This window comes from Mustela nigripes, chromosome 1 (genome assembly GCF_022355385.1).
Source record: "Mustela nigripes isolate SB6536 chromosome 1, MUSNIG.SB6536, whole genome shotgun sequence".
In the NCBI taxonomy this organism is placed as follows: domain Eukaryota; kingdom Metazoa; phylum Chordata; class Mammalia; order Carnivora; family Mustelidae; genus Mustela; species Mustela nigripes.
Window position 1 is genome coordinate 53,595,449 of NC_081557.1, and position 16,959 is coordinate 53,612,407.

Sequence of the window (16,959 nt, forward strand, 5' to 3'; positions counted from 1 at the left end):
TTAAAACAAAGATAAAACTATGGTTCAGAGAAGTGGCCTGACGCCTGTCCCCAGCACGTCTGTGTCTAGTCCCCAGAACTAGTGGAGATGTTACTTTACATGGCAAAGAGACTCTGCACGTATGGTTAAATTAAGGATAATCAGATGGAGATCATCCTGCACCGTCCCACTGGGCCCTGTGTAACCACAGGGGTCCTTTTAAGTAAAGGAGAAAGGCAGGAGCATCGAATCGGAGAAGCTGAGGCTGGAAGGACAGGGCTGCTGACGGGGCCACCAACCAAGGCACACAGGCAGCCTCGAGGAGCTGAAGAAGGCAAGGATCAGATTCTCCCTTGGGGCCTCTGGAAAGGACACAGCTCTGCTAACCCCTTGGTTTTAGTCCTGTAAGACCCATTTTGGGATTTTGACCTCCCGAACAGTAAGAGAATAAATTTGTGTCATTTCAACCTGGGAAAAAAAATGTTGCCTGTGCTTGTCCAGCTGGCGAGTGGGGCCGGGAACCGAGTCTGTTGTCAGGCTCCCAGACCCACTTGAGTCTCGCTGTACCGTGCTGCCTCCCTCCCGGGGTGGCTGGCCCCGTTTCCTCCACTGGCTCCCTGACCGACCCTGTGTTTGCCTGCTGGTCCCCAACACGGGGCACCCCTCCTTTATGCCCTGGAGGTTGGAAAGCAGGTGGCACCACACCTGCTTCTCCGAATCTCCCATCTCTGGCCTCGAACAGGGCAGTGTCCCCGAAGCAGCTGGCCCCCAATGGCCCTGGCTCCTGCCCCTCCAGGATCCAAGCAGGGTGGCCTTCTCCCCAGGCTCCTGCACTGGCTCTGCAAGGGGGGACACTCTTGGCTCCACTCTCCGTCCAGGCACCAAGACCAACATCTAGGAGTTTCCTGAAGTCTTATTCTAATGAGAATGGCAACAGTCCTGTGTTCTATTTCCTGGCTGCTGACTGTTGCTCCAGTACGGATGTAGCAGCTACAGAAGCTGGGCAGCTACTCCCCGTTCAACGAGAACGTCAGGGAGGCAAGTTCTCACGTGCGGACAGTGTTTATCCCTCTGTCATCGCCTTCACCACTGCGCATCATGGTAACGTGTGTCCAGGCTACTCTAGTCATTCTCTGTAGGCTCCCAGGGACAGTTCTGAGGCACCGGTCTCATTACCTGGCCTTTTAAACCTTCTGTGGCTCCCTGTGGCCCACAGGGAAAGCCCAGGCTTCCCAAGACTGCATTCGGGGTCATTCATAAGCTGCGGCCAGCCCAATCTCCAGCTGTAGCCATAGTTAACCACTCTCCTTCTCCTCTGTGCCCCCCAACCCTGCGTCTCTTGCCTACATGGCTGCCTCCCTTCTCCCTGCAAGCATGTCCCCACAGCACTGCCTCTCTGCCCATCAAAGTTGTGAGAAAGTTCTAGGCCCTTTAAGAGTGCAGCCTCTTCGAGGGCAGGGATCGTGTCCTCCTGGCCTCTGATGATGACCCCGCTGTGCTCGACACACTTGTGCACAGCAAAGTAGTCCCATCCCGCAGGGGACCGGCAGACTCCCTCCTGTGGAGCGCAGAGGACTCACCATAGGGACGTAGTTCTCTTCGCTGTCCCCGGAGTCTGTGCTGGTGATGCTCTGGGTGGAGATGGGGCGGCAGTACTGGGAGGAACTATTGAAGGTGTGGCTGTGGTGGGGAGAAGACCGTGACCTTGGGAAGCTTTCAGTCCTCACCCTCAGACTCTGCCCTCAGAGCTTCCCACTCCAGGTGCAATACCCACCCCCCCCCCCCCAATCCCCGTCACAGAGCCAGAAACCAAGTCCCAGCGACCGCTTGGCTACAGACTGCCGCTCTCCTGACTCAGCCTTCACAACCCTCTCCCAGGCTCCGGCTTCCCCAGACGGACACTCACATGGCCCTAGACCAAGACTTGGTGACGGGTGACTTGAAGGGGAGCTCATCGATGACAGTGTTGTTTCTCAGGTCAAGTGGTGTTGGCTTTACTGGAGCAGGAACAAAGTCATACGATCAGTCACTGAAGACAATGCCACACAGACACGCATGTCCACATAACACACAAGTCTATTTACAAATGCTTCCGTACTCCCGCTTTTACACAGGGAAACTGAGTCTCAGCAGGCTCTGTGATCTTTGCCTATATTGCTAGGCCCTGAAGTTGTGTCTTAAGATTCTGAGTATTTTCTTTGCAAGCATATTCTGTAGTGATCACATTTTTAGAATCCAAAATGGAGACACTGGGTCTGACAACAGACTGTTCTCCTCAGATCTGTGGCTGTATATCAAAACAAGAGATGGTAACAGAGATGGAGAAAGTCACTGTGACCCTTCCCTGCCACTCGTGGATCAGGGCGGGTGGAGCCGGCAGGGGAGGCCCTAAAGGCTTCACTTCAAATGATAAGATCTGAATTCTCCATTGACCAGACCACCTGGGGGCAGGGGGTATCCTGCCTGGTCATCCTACTTCTCCCTTTGAATTCCTGCCACTCATCCCCGGCCAGCAGACTAAGGGAACGCCAGGCTGGGAACTCGAACCGCAGGGGGCACGGATCTAGCTTTCCCGAACACCTGCCACATACCAGACTTAGTGTCCTGGATGCTTTCCTCTGAAGCGCACCACTATCCCCATTTCACAGGTAAGAAAACTGAAGCTCAGGAGAGTGGAAGGATTAACCCAAAGTCGCACCCCAGGAAGTTGAATGAGGATTCCAGCCCACAGGCAGCCGGTCTGTAGGCTCATGCCTTTCTAGCACAGTGTATCCTGTAACAGCCCGTTCTGCCAGTTCTAATACTCAGCCTGTGTCCTCCAAAGGCAGTTTATACTTTACAAGGCACTTTGAGACATTATCTGTGCTGCTCAGTGCTCTGCGGGGCAAGTGTTCATCGTTGTCAGAAGAGAAACAAAGCTCAGGCACACAGAACGACTGGCGTCTAATCCCTGTGGCAGAGCTGGAAACCGTGTCTCGTCCTTCTGGTGCCTGCACCCCTGCCCATCAAGGCTACCCTGGCAGCCAGTCCCTAAGCTGCTGGGCCATTGGAACGAACTTGAGGGTTTGTGTATGTGAGAATTGGGGGGTGGTTTAGGTCCCAGAGGCTAATGCTTCTGGCAAGGAAAGTTCACTCATCACCCAATTCCTAAATGAATCCAGAGAGCTCCTGGACCCTGTCCAGAGATGGGACGGGGGAAAGAGAAGACTCACCTTTCCGGTCAGGTTTGAGGTTGCGGTTGACAGGGGGTGGCTGGATCTCACTCCCTCGGCTGGGGCCCCGGTGCATAGAAAGGGCTGCTGAGGGGTAGCCAAGGGCCTCAAAGTGGTGGGGTCCAGGGCTCATGGGGATGTAGACACTCTGGGAGTTATCGCCTGCTCGCTCCGTGGCCAGCAGGGTGGAGGACCCTGGATTCATGGGCACGTAGTTGTCCTCGGAATTGCTGCTCTCTGACCGGCCCACGGCAGTTTTCCCGGGCTGGGAGGGGGGGAGTGAAGAAACAGAGTGGTAACCAGTGAGAAGAAACAGGAAGGGAGGGGGAATCCGTATGCAAGGTGAGGAGAATTATGACTGAGTTGGCTGCCTTAGGAAGCTGACAGGCAGGCCCTGGGAAAACCAAGCAGGAAAGCACAGTCAGAGGCAGAAAGAAATGAGGTCTGTGGGTACCTTCTAGTTCCCATGATCTCCTGAGACCCACTTGTAATGTATAACAATCCTCTAGTACAAAACAGCCCTGGTGCCCGGGTGCACAAGGCTTTGTGGGGGCCTGCCCAGGCTGAGGGTGGCACAGGCCATGGACTGTATAGGTTTGTTCTAGGACCTGCCCTTCATCTCAGGTCCAGAATCCCCATCAGCGGGCTTGCATCTGAAGCCCGAGCAGGGCCAGGAGCCCGGAGAAACCTGGGCCCTAGCCAGTGAGGTCTGGGCCAGTGTGCTCCCCAGGGCCAGCTCTCAGGGTGACCGCCAGCGGCAGTCGGAGCTGCCACCAAGTTATACAGTGCAGTCACCCGGCTCCGACTCCTGCCCTGTCTGTCCACACAGACAAGCTGCTTCTGCTTCGGTTACCCAATTTTCATCATTTCAGTGGGCATACGCCAGGCCCCTCATTGGCTTGGAGAGCTGCGGTCAGCCCCCTGCAGGGGGCAGCCTGGGATCCTGCACTCAGACCCTAATTCTGCCACGAAGACTGCCTCTGAGCACACTGCCGCCCCCACCCTCCCACTCCCCAACCCATCCCCCATGCTGCAGCCCCTCTCCTGGGTAGTGCGTCAGGGAAGAGCCTGCTGCCTCAGGTTCCCCATCCCAGAGACAGGGGCTTCTGCATTCTAGACCCGTCCTACTGACCTGGAGGGCGAGCCTTGTGATCTAGGTTCCTAAGTACACTCACTCCTGGCACACCAGATACCTGTACCTTACTTTCTGAAAACCCAACCCAGGCATCTGGGCGGAGACAAGAAAGCAGGCAGGGACCTAAGAGGGAGATGCCACCACCCCTGTGAGCTGTACTTTTTGCTCCCTGGGGTCTGACTTTACCCCACCAGTGTGGCCTGAGGACCCCTGGCTAACCCCCACTCACCAGGAAAGAACCGACTGCATCACTCATGGACTCGGCAGACCGGCCTGCACTCTCGCCACCGCGCTGCGGGTACTCGTAGGACTCACAGGAAGAAGCTAGAGAGAGGAAAGGAGACCCGTGTGCTAATACTTCCCCAGACCCTCCACAGTGCTGCTCCGGGTCTCGCTGATAACACCAGCAGATACCACTCTCAAACCCAAGTGATAAGCTATTCCGTCCCATCATTCCTCAGTTTAAAAACCCGACTTGGCGATCCAGCTGCGGTGTTGACACCTAGAGAGGATCCCTCCTTAACGACTCCTTCCCTCAGCTACACCCCTCTCCTCCACCCCCTACAGCATTCGACGCCTGTCCCGCTCGTCCCCGCCATCGCTTCTATGAGGATTATAGGAATAATGATCTTGGACTAATTTACAGATGTTGGTTTTATTTCTCCAACTGGATGGGAGCTCTCTGAAGGGTAGAGACGTGCTTCTGTGTATCAGTATCATTTCAATTCCAAAGCGCAAGGTGATTGATCAGGTAGTCGATGGACTGAAAGAGGACTGAGACAAGACTCAGAAGCCCAGGTCTGAGTCCCATCTCTGTCCCCGAAGGACGCTGCAATCCTGAATATGTCTCCTGACTACCATAGGCGTCATGTGAGATGGGGACGCTGAGGCTTTCTCCCACCACACACTCAGGGTCACTCCGTGACTTAGACAACAGGATGGACAGAAGCAGGCTTTGCAAGCTATGTGCATGATACAAAATGAAAGGAACTAATATTACTGTACTTTTTTTGTCAAACAGAGGACACTTATTCAGGATTGGAATATGCTCAGGGGAAATTAATGACCATGAAATTTATACACTTAGAAGTCCAGACTTTCCCCAAAGAGGTTCATATGTGGCTTAGAAAATATTCAGTAGCTCAGAATTTGTGTTAATAGTCCACACAGGTTTGGCTGTGTCCTCTATATTTATTCGAACTGGTCCTCTATATTTATTTTTTTCCATCTTTGATTTATATTGAATCAAATACTGTGATTTGGTCTTCCAAACCCATAATAAGTTGTGTTGTGGTTAACCCAAACTGGTCCAGCTCCCTGAAGAGAAGAGGAACTGCTTAGGCAGGGTCAGCTACGCTCCTGCATGTCAGGCATCTGCCAATAGCCTCCGGGGCTGGAGGACCAGCCAGGAAGGGGTTTGGGTACAAGGTGCCTGAACCTGTGAGTTTCAGTGCCCTGGGTGGGCCTTACGTCTCCACAGCAGGGATAACCAAGGACTGGAAAATTACTGAGAACTCCCAAGCCACCTCCCTCCCCCCAGGGTCGTGGCTGGGGTTTTTACCAACCTCGGTGCAATCGGCTGTTGTCCATGGCTGGGAGCGTGTTGCGCCTGGGGATGGTGGCTGCGGCAGAGATGGATCTGCTGCTTTCGCTGATTGGGGGTCTCTGCTGAGGGCTGCCCCATCGAGGTGTTTCTGCCTGGCTTGGCTTGGGAGGCCGGGGTGGGGGAGCGATGGCCGAGTCCCCGGGAGTGGCCACTGCCATGGCATTGTGGTTCTTGTCCAGTGTGAACGTCCTAGGGATCTGGTAGGCTGACAGCGGAGTGGCTGGCACGTCCATATTGTCCACGAGGAGGTCCCCGAACTCCCGACACAGGGTGTTGCTGGGCGTCTTGAAGGTATATACGTCCTCGTTATCGGTCTCAGAGCCCGTGAGGCTGCCCTTGGTGTGGCCGTGGGAGGCGAGGCTCCGGGGGAGGTCGTAGGTACTGTCTCTGAACTCCGCATTGTGCCGGCTTGGCTTGGGGAGGCTATAGAAACCGTGGACTTGACCACTGACCCCGTTGACACAGTGTCCGTTGCCCTGGGCAAGCTTCTGTACGGCTGTGTCGCTCCTCATGAGAAATGAGGCCCTCGTGCCCTGAGAGAAGCTGGCACTCCTAAAGGAGAGAGAAGAAGGGAGGGACGGGGCAGGCTAGAGGAGCCAGGACTGCCCACCCCGGAGGGAAGCTGGCATGTTCAGAGCCCGAGCTGACCGTCTGGTACACAGAAGAGGCCGAGGGACTGGCAGACCCGAGGCGTATCATGGTTTACCAGCTGTGTGCCTTGGCATGAGGCACGTTCCTTTTCTGAGCTCTGGTTAATGCATTTGCAAAAATCGTGACTAAAAACACACGTGGAAGATTGTTCAGATGTTAGACTCCAGTAGATCTAATACTCAGGCATGCGATCGATGTTACCTTTATTCACCCCCACAGATGGCTGAGGTTAGCAGATGTCCCTCTTACCCCTCACCCCTCCAAATAAACACGGCAGTGATACCACCCGCCTGTTTGCATGGAAGGTGAAGGCTATGAGACAATGGAAAGAACCTTAAACTGCTGTCACATGCTAGCAAACAGGCCGTTTTACCCCAGTCTGTCTCCCCATAGTAAAACAAGTCTGCTAATGGCTGTGGAAGTTGTCAGTTATAAAGAACTGTTCAAATGCAAGCTATCAATTTATTTTCTAACAGGTATTATGGTCTGTTGAAAGGCATTCAGGGGGGAAATGGCTCTTTTCAGAAGACTAAAATTTTATAGGAAAAATGGTTTCCTGTTTGGGAACTACATTATAGATACAAAAAGTGTTGAGGATTATAGTTTTAAAATGGAGGGTTTTGGGAAATAAGGCAAGGCTGAATGGTAAAAAAGACCCAGGAGAGTGAAAGGATTTGTGTGAGCTCTATTACTGCCACGATCTCTGTGAGCCCCACTCGGCCCCCATCCAAAGGCACGGCCTGGAGGGTCTCAGAGGCTCTCCAGGGTTCATCTGGCTCTGAAGCTCCAGGAGCCACTGGCCTTATGAACATGGTTTTCAGGCCGGATTCTGTGTTGTGTGGAGGTGGGTGCTGGGGGAAAGTGGAAGGTGAGGTTCTGAGCAAGTAGGGGTCCGGGTATGTTCTATACCCTCTCACATTATGATTCCTCCCAGGATTTCATACAATCACTGTTCTAGGACAGTCCTTTAGAACAGTGATTCTCAGCCTTCTGGAAGCTCTAAGTTTCTTCAAGAATCTGATTCAAGGTTCTTGGCACTTTTTACCAGCATGTCTTGCATACATACAAATTTGCACGCTACAGCTGGGGAGGGTGAGGCACTCACCCTGAGGCCAATCCGCTGGAAGCTTTGCCCTCTGCGAGCTCTTTAAGCTCCTGGGGAGCTTGTTATTTATGGATGTGGCCACCAGATGGTGATAGAAAATAGGGCCCAGTACTTTAGAAAGAGGAGAAACAGGTGTCTAGGCCAGGCTCTCTTGTAAACTGGCGTCCTTGACCATTGGGGAGTTCCATTTCACTCCTCTCTAGGCCTCTGTGTTCCTACTCTTTCTCTTTTCCATTTCACACACACAGCCAAGCCCAACGCCACAGACTTGAATCATGGAACATCTAGCCCTTAGATAATGGAGTGCTTGGAACAAAGGATGCGGGAGCCAATGGTAGCTGTAAGACTGAGATCTGTTCATTTAACAAATGTTTACTGATGTCCTATTTCCCATGTGGGCTGGGCACAATGGATACACACATGCCTCTTACCCTGGGGGACATAGAGGTGGGAGGAGGGGACATGCATCCAAATCCCACCAACCAAGTGGGTGAGTACCCAGCTCTGGACAGAGTCATACGGACACCCCCCCCCCCCCCCCGGTGGTGGTGCTACAGAATGTCAGGGGAGCCTTCTTCAAAGATCATACCTTTGAGTGAGTCTTGAAATTGGCCAGGCAAAAGGTAAGAGGAGGAGAAGGGTGTTCTAGTGAGAGGCACAAGGAACTAGAACAGCGTAGCAAGGGAAAGAAGTGCAGGCTGCTCGGGCTGCAGCAAGTGTGTTTGGAGGCAGGGCTGTGGTGACAGTGCAGGGACCAGGCTGGAGCTGCTGGGAACAGGGGAGCCCCTGGAAGGTTTTAAGGCAGGGTGGGGAGAACATCACAGGTGTCCTGGAGTAACCTTAAACATTGCTCCATGCTTCACATAATTTTATTTGAACCTTAACCTGATTCAGGAATGAACTCATCTTCTTCCTGGCTCTCCCATCTTGGGAATGCACCAGTCACTCAAGCCAGAAACCCAGGAGTTACCCCCCACCATTACAATTTTTCACTCAAGAACCCTATCCGTCCTACTGAATCCATCCCAGTTCATGTCCTCCTGGTTTTCCTTCTGCATAATGAAAGGGCTGGTAGCTAATCTCCTACCATCTGCCAGGACCTCTCAGACCCTCTCCATGTCCTCCAGACATTTACTTTCCTGACTTGCCAGCTTACACACTTCCAACACTGTGCCAGTGCCTTTAGTACTAAGTTGTATTCCAGCTCTAACACCTCTCCAATTTTCTTCTCTCTGTTCCCCTTCACTCTTGGATCTACTCAGTCCAACTTCCCTTATCCCCTGTGGGCCCCAGGCAGTTAAGCCTCTGGGCATGGATGTGTCGTTCATGCTGCCTCAAAGGCTTCCTACTGCAACCTAGCAAGCTCCTACCCCTATTTATCCCTCAAACTTGGCACAAATGGAAAAATTAAAAAAAAAAAAAAAAGATTTTACTTGAGGGGCAACTGGGTGGCTCAGTGGGTTAAAGCTTCTGCCTTCGGCTCGGGTCATGATCCCAGGGTCGTGGGATCGAACCCCACATCGGGCTCTTTGCTCAGCAGGGAGCCTGCTTCCCTTTCTCTCTCTCTGCCTTCTCTCAGCCTACTTGTGATCTCTGTCTGTCAAATAAATAAATAAAATCTTTAAAAAAAAAAAAAAAGATTTTACTTGAAAGAGAGAGAGAATGAGAATGAGTGGGGGGGGGAGGGGCAGAGGGAGAAGCAGACTCCCCGCTGAGAAGGGAGCCTGACCTGGGGCTGGATCCCAGGACCCTGAAATGGGGAACTGAGGAGCAGGCAGACAACGGACTGAGCCACCCAGGCTCCCTGGCCCAACTTTCTAAAGCTGTTTCTGACCATCCTCTAACTCCAGGCATAATCACTCACTCGCTCAACTCTGCTGGGAGCAGGTAGCAAGTGTTATCTGTTATGGGCCACTAGTGCAGGTCTCCTCAACCAGACCGCCATCTCCTCCAGGAAGGGAACTGTATCTTAGCTCTGGTCTCTCCTCTGCACCCGGACTAGTGCTGTCCCATGGAGAATGATGAATAAAGGCTTGTCAAATGGACTAGGAAGTTAACATATAAATAAATGAATACATGAAGAAGTGTTGGTGCCACCATCCCATTTCCTGAGCTTGGCCAACACCCCGGTCAGTGGGCTGAAGCCCTTCCCCTTCAGAACCCACCAGCTCCTGTTCCGCGGGGCATCCCGCCCTGGAGCTCCAGGGCTACTCACTCAGCCCTGGACGTGTCCCACCCGGTCTCCACTCCAGTCCTGGACCTGGCTTATTTGCCTTCCCCAGAATGCTTCTTTGAGGCAGAATTTCATGCAAAGTGCCACAAAAGGCCTTTTGGCTCTACAGAAGGGTGCCAGACCTCCTCCTCCTCCTCCTCCTCTCCAGTTCAGTTACTTCTTCCCCCTGCTGCTGTGCACACGGGGCATCCCGCTGGACCCCCGCCAGCCTGGTGCTGCCCCAGCGGCTCCGGGTGGGTCTCACCACTTCCACCCAGCCCTGCACTCCCGGGAGCGCATCCCTGCCCCAGCCTGGGGCCCAGCGTGGGGGTCCTTGCTGCCGATGTGCGGGGAGGGGTGGGCCACTGCTTCAAGGACCAGGTCAGAGGAGTTACACAAGGGAAACATGCTTGTGGGAAGCTGCATACCCGGACAGACAGATGGACGGCAACAGAACAGCTCCGTGCCAGCCCCTGGACTCTGCTCAAAGCCATTGCTATGGTGTGCCCCCTCTTTCGGCAGATCTTGAGGGGGGACTGTGAGTTTACTACCGTCATGTAAACTCTCTGTGAGACCTCCATCACCCTGAGGTCCTGAGCTGCTTTCCTGGGACAAACACTGGGAAGCGATGGATTTCTAGAGGCTTCCTTCCTGGGCTGACAGAGGGCTCCTGGAGGGAGCATGGTACTGGGTCAGGCACGTCCCCCACAAGACCATTCTGAGTCCTCCTCACAGTTCTGAGGATCGCTGTGACCCTCGCCTACCACACCAGAAAAACCGCGAATGGTCGAGCTGTGCAGGGAGATGCCGGAACACGTGTGTGCGGGAGCTTGCCGGCGGCAGAGGCAGGGCTGAGAGAGCGCACTCGGATCAGCCCGCAGCTCCCACCTCTGCTCCCATGCCCACTGCTGCTGGGGGGGCGAGTCCGTCACCTCTGCTGCCCCTCCAGGCTTCACACCCGCTCCCCTATCTTTTAGCAATGGTCTCCTAGTTTTCCTCACCACTTAATTTTGCAACAGTTCTTTGGCATTTTTCCATAAAATTTCACGTACCACAGGACACCATGATTTCACTGTTTTCCATTTTACTCCTAGGACCCCCATGATCAGGAGCCCAGTCTCACTTTTAATAGGTATGTTCCCATTTAAAGGAAGCAAGTGCACACATGGTCATACGTAAATTCACCACCACTTCGTTCTGTAACTGTCACTGGGGAGTTGAAGAGGTCATGTGGACCCTCCTTCTGCATTTAACTCATGCCACATGATCCTTCCCACGAGGGAAGAAAACTCATAAAATGCTGTCTCACAATCTCTAAGAGGTGAGGAGATCTTGGCACCTCAAACCCTTCTGGCAGCAAGTTCGAGCCGGCCTTCTCACTGCAGTTACAGAGCAAAGTTATAGAGATGAAACAATGGAAACGAAAAGTCGTATATTCTCTGCTTTTGGTCAGTCAAAGCCACCGAGTGAATGAGTCACAGGTCTTAGTTAGAAATGATTAATCAAAGGTAAGTTCTCCACTGCCACTTCTCATTTTACTTTTCACCCTTGGTGAACACTGCCGCAGGGTCTATAATGCACTCGCTCGGTCTGGAATCCCATCATTTCAAACTTGTATATCCCCCACCTCTCCACCCTTCCCAGAGACATGGCTTTCTGAGGCTTGTGCCTCACCACACTGTATCACCTGCTACAGGTGGAAGAGCCTCCTGGAAACAGGAAAAGAGAAGGTCTAGAGTCTGTAATGAGGCCTTAAAGGCTGGAGGGCAAAAATAAATCCAGGGAAGACAGACAAAACAAAACAAAACAAAATCCACTTGTCTTGATGGTTTCAATTCAAAACTAACCTCGGGGATAGTTACTACTTTTGTTAAAAAAGATTTTATTAATTTATTTGACAGAGAGAGACAGTGAGAGAGGGCACCCAAGCAGGGGGAGTGGGAGAGGGAGAAGCAGACTTCCCACTGAGCAGGGAGCCCGACACCGGGCTCAAGACCAGGTCACTGGGATCATAACCTGTGCTGAAGGCACATCCAGGTGCCCCATTAAGTTACTACTTTGAGGAGTCACTTATTTTTGCTCAGTGGAAGAGCTAAATTTTGAGAACTGAAATCATTTTAGCGAATCCACATCTGGTACTTGAAGAAAGAATAACGGCTAAAACTGTAGTAAAAGATACATAATTTGTAAGGTACTTAATTTATTGTACAGGATGTCAGGTTCCCCCATAAATGAAAGAAGGAATAGAAAAAGGCTGGTTATGATTAGCCTCAGTAGATATCCTTTCGCTGTAGTAATCCACACAGACATACTTTGTCTCTGCTAGGCAGAGATGAATGAGCTGGTTCTTTCTCCCAAGTCCCCACTCGGAAGGAACCCTTTGAGGGGCGCCTGGCTGGCTCAGTCAGTGGAGCACGGAACTCTTGATCTTAGGGTTGTGAGCTCGAGTCGAGTGGAGATTACTTAAAAAAAAAAAAAAAAAAGATGTAATCCTATGAGGTTATTCCAGAGATCAAATGAGGTAACTAATGTGAGTGCACTTTGTAAACTGTAAAGCATTATTTTTTTCAAGAGCACCTAGTATGTAATGTGAATGTCAGAAGCAGGACAGCAGTATATCTGTCAACATTCAGCATTGACGGTCTTTTTTCTTTTACCCACATCTGTGGACATGAAGCAAAACTGCTTGGAGGAAAAAAAAAAACCTGCTTGGAGGTTTTAACTGACTTTTCCCTGGCAATTCAGTATCTTTTCCTGTGCCATTTCTGTATCATTTTTTAGTGAAGCATCTATTCAAATCTTTTGCCCATTAAAAAAAATGAGTTGTCTTAAGTTGTAATAATGCTTTATATTTCCTAGAAAAAAAATCCTTTGTCAGATATATTTGTTTTGAGTATTTTTTCATATTTTGTGCCTCGACATTTTGTGGGGTCTTTCGAAGAAGAAAAGTTTTGATTTTGATTCAACCACTTCATCAATTTAGTTTCTTTTAGGATTCCCCTTTTTGTATTCTATGATGAAAATCTTTGCTTATATCAAGAACACAGAGGTATTTTTTTCTGCAAATTTCATACTATCAGATTTTACATTTAGGTCTTTGATGCATTTAACTTTTGAGTAGTATGGTATCAATGAGGTTTTATTTATTTATTTTTAAAATTCCTAAATGGAGGGGTGCCTGGGTGGCTCAGTGGGTTAAAGCCTCTGCTTTCGGCTCAGGTCATGATCCCAGGGTCCTGAGATCGAGCCCCACAGCGAGCTCTCTGCTCAGCAGGGAGCCTGCTTCCTCCTCTCTCTCTGTCTGCCTCTCTGCCTACTTGTGATCTCTGTCAAATAAATAAATAAATCTTTAAAAAAAAAAAAATTCCTAAATGGACCTCCAGCTGTTCCAACACCATTTGTTGAAGACTTTCATTTCCCTGTTGGCACCTTTGTCAACACATGTGTGCGCACACTAGCACGCGCGCGCACACACACACACGCGGTTCACTCTTCTGTTCTTGGCACTCTATATTTGTACCTTTTCAACAATATAATACAGTCTTGAAGAAGACAAAGATTTGTTTGTTTTGCAAGTCTTGAAATCAGGTAGTATAAATCCTCTCACTTTGTTAAGTTCTTTAAAAAATCATTTTGGTTACTCTAAGTTGTTTGGAATTTCCTATCAACTTTAGAGTTAGCTTATCAATTTCTATGAAAACCTTCACTGGGATTTTTCCTTGGACTGTACTGGGGCCATAGATCAATTTGGGAAGAGGAGCCATTTAATAACACTGGGTCTTCCAATTCACAGCCATAGTGTATCACTCTCCTATTTAGCGCTTTAATTTCCCTCAGCAGTGTTTGATTTCAGTGACGAGGTCTTGCATATCTTTTTCATCCCTAAGTAGTCCATGATTTTTGGTACTATTACATAAGAATTTTTTAAAAAGTTTCATTTTCCAAGTGTTTCCTGCTAGTATGTAAAAATTATTTTGTACCTAATAATTCTTTACCCTGTGACCTTGCTAAATTCACTTCTTCATTCTGGTAGCTGTTTTCTAGATTCTTTAGAATTTTTATATAAACAATGAAGTTCCCTACAAACAGAGACATTGTTACATCTTCCTTTCTCATCTTTGTGCCTTTCACACTTTTTGTCTCCTTATTAGACAGGCTAGAATCTCTAGTACAATGTTGAACAGAAGCGGTAAGAACAGATATTCTGTCCTTATCCCCAGTATTATGAGAATATGCTTAATATTTCTCTGTTAGGTGAGATATTAGCTGTAGGTTATCCTTAGAAGTCTCCTATTAATTTGAAGAAGTTCTCCTCTCCAGTTCGTTTGGAACATTTTTACAAAGAGGCATTGAGTTTTGATGAATGCTTTATCTGCACCTACTAAGGTGATGAGTATATTATTTTTCTCCTTATTCTCTCTTTTTTAAAAAGAGATATGGGGGAGAGACTGAGAGAGAGAGAGAGAGAGGGGAGGGGGAGGGGCAGAGAGAGATGGAGAAAGAGAATCTAAAGTCGCTCCATGCGTATCACAGAGCCTGACCCCAGGCTTGATCTCACAATCCTGAGATCATGACCTTGTCTGAATTCAAGAGAAGGATGCTTGACTGATTGAGCCACCCAGGCACCCCTCCCCTTACTCTCTTGATGTAATGAATCACACTGGTTGGTTTCTTAATGTAAAATCAACCTTGCATTCCTGGGATGAACACTACTTTATCGTGAACTATTATCCCTAATGATGTATATACGCAAGTATATTCCCTAATACATTTAAATTATCCCTAATACATACACATACACAAACACATTAAATATGTATTTTTAAGTTGGATTTGATTACTTTTTTTTGGGGGGGGGGTAAAAGAAAGGATTTCTGCATCTATATCCACAGGGAATGTTGCCTTCCAATTTTCTTTCCTCTAATCTTTTTCAGGTTTTGGTAGTAGAGTTATTCTGGTCTCAAAAAAAAAAAAAAAAAAAAAAAAAAGATTTGTAAAAGGACTTCTCTCATGTTTCCTGAAAGAATATGGGTAATATTTGTGTTGCCCCATCTGATAGAATTCACCAGTAGAACCACCCAGGGCTGGTGTTCTAGGTATTTACCCAAGAGAAATAAAGCAAATGTCTGCACCAAGATTTGTTAGTGGCTGTTTATGTACAAATGCATTTTAATTTTTAATAACTGAAAGTGGAAACAATCCAAGTGCCCATCAAACACAGGAATGGGCAAATAAATTGTGATATAAAGGTAAACTGAATTACTACTCAGCAATAAAAAGGAACAACTAATGATACATGTAAAAACATGGATGAGTCCCAAAAGCATTATGTTGCCTGAAAAAAATAAGGAAAAATAGTAAACACCATATAATTCCACTCAAGTAAAATTCTAGAACCTCTTCTAATTTAGTGACAGAAATATCCTCAGTGTTCCCTGAGGAATGAGGTAGAGGGAAACATGGATTACCAAGGGGCACAAGGAAACTTTATATGTATTGACATGGACTGTATTTCAATTACCCCTCAAAAATTGGGGGGAAAAAGGTAAGTAAAAGTGTGGGGTGAGGGAGGTGGGGGGGATGCTAGAACTGAAAATTCAATTAAAAAATCATCCAAAATGAGCACAGAGAGGAAATAATATTTTTAAAACTGAGTACTATCAGTGTCGTATGAGTCAGTCTCAAGCGGTCTCACGGGAAGAACAGAAGGAAAGCGGAGACGGAATAAGGCAGGAAAAAATTTGAAGAAGAAATATTGGTAGAAATTCTGCTCTACTGGATCAAAAAGAACAATAAATAGAATCAGAAAGTGAAAAATACACCTAGGAATATCATAGTCAAACTGCTGAAAAACAAAAAAAGTCAGCAAATAGAAGTCCAAACAGTCAAAATAATTTTGCAAACAAAGAACAAAGTGAAAGGTCTCAGACTTCCTGGTTTCAAAACTTATCATCACAAAGCTACAGTAATTAAATGTGTGGTATTGACACAAAGATAGACATAGAAGCCAATGGAATAGAATATAGAGCCCAGAAATAACCTTGAACTAATGATTTTCAGCACAGATGCTCATCCCATTCGATGGGGAAACGACAATCTTTTCAACAAATGGTACTGGGAAAATTGATATCCATGTGCACAAAAATGAAGTTAGATCCTTATATCATATATAAAAAATTAACAAAAAACAGATCAAAGACCTAAACGTAAGAGTTAAAACTATAAACTCTGAGAAGAAAACACAGGAGGAAATCTTCCTGACAGTGGGTTTGGGAAATTAATAAATAAATAAATAAATAAATTTATATGACACCAAAAGCACACACAACAAAAGTAAAAAGAGATACATTGATTTGCATCAAAATATAAAACTGTGCGTCAGCAGAGTGAAAGGCAAACTATAGAATGGGGGAAATATCTCTAAATAAAATATCTGGCAAGGTCTTAATATCCAAATTATATAAAGAACTACTACCCAACAATAACCGAACAACCAGATTAAAAAAAAAGTAGGGGAGGGGGCAGAGGCCTACACAGACATTTCCCCAAAGATATACAAATAGCTAACAAACACATGAAAAGATGCTGAACATCACTAATCATTACGGAAATGTAAATAACCCACAGTGTGGGGTGCCCAGGTGGCTCAGTCAGTTAAGCGTCCAACTCCTGATTTCTGCTCAAGTCATGATCTCAGGGTTGTGAGAAGGAGCCCCGTGTCTGACTGTACTGGGTGTGGAGCCTGCTTGGGATTCTCTCTCCCCCTCTGCTCATCCCCCACTTCTAAAAAAAAAAAAAAAAAACCCAACCAACCAAACCCCAAACAAACAAACAAAAATCCGAAAAACTCCTCCCAAACCACAGTGAGATACCACCTCATAGCCATTAGGATAGCACTACCAAAAAATACCAAATGCTGGCCAGGATGTCGAGAAACTCACCCTTGTGCATGGTTGTAAAATGGCACAGCCACCATGAGAAACAATACGGCAGTTTCTCAAAAGATTGAGAACAGAATGACCAGAGTACCTGGCAATTCTACTTCTGGGTATATACCCC

At 48.3% G+C, this 16,959-nt stretch overlaps 1 protein-coding gene across 1 annotated transcript in view; it reads right to left on the reverse strand.

Moving 5' to 3' along the window:
• GAB2 (GRB2 associated binding protein 2) overlaps nucleotides 1-16,959 on the reverse strand; it is a 187,972-nt gene that overhangs the window by 3,879 nt on the left and 167,134 nt on the right. The window contains exons 4-8 of the mRNA XM_059411796.1: nucleotides 5,892-6,484; nucleotides 4,556-4,650; nucleotides 3,192-3,456; nucleotides 1,886-1,976; nucleotides 1,560-1,659 (exon numbers count right to left, since the gene is read on the reverse strand). Of these exons, the coding sequence (XP_059267779.1) occupies nucleotides 1,560-1,659; nucleotides 1,886-1,976; nucleotides 3,192-3,456; nucleotides 4,556-4,650; nucleotides 5,892-6,484 (1,144 nt within the window). The remainder of the gene's footprint in view (nucleotides 1-1,559; nucleotides 1,660-1,885; nucleotides 1,977-3,191; nucleotides 3,457-4,555; nucleotides 4,651-5,891; nucleotides 6,485-16,959) is intronic.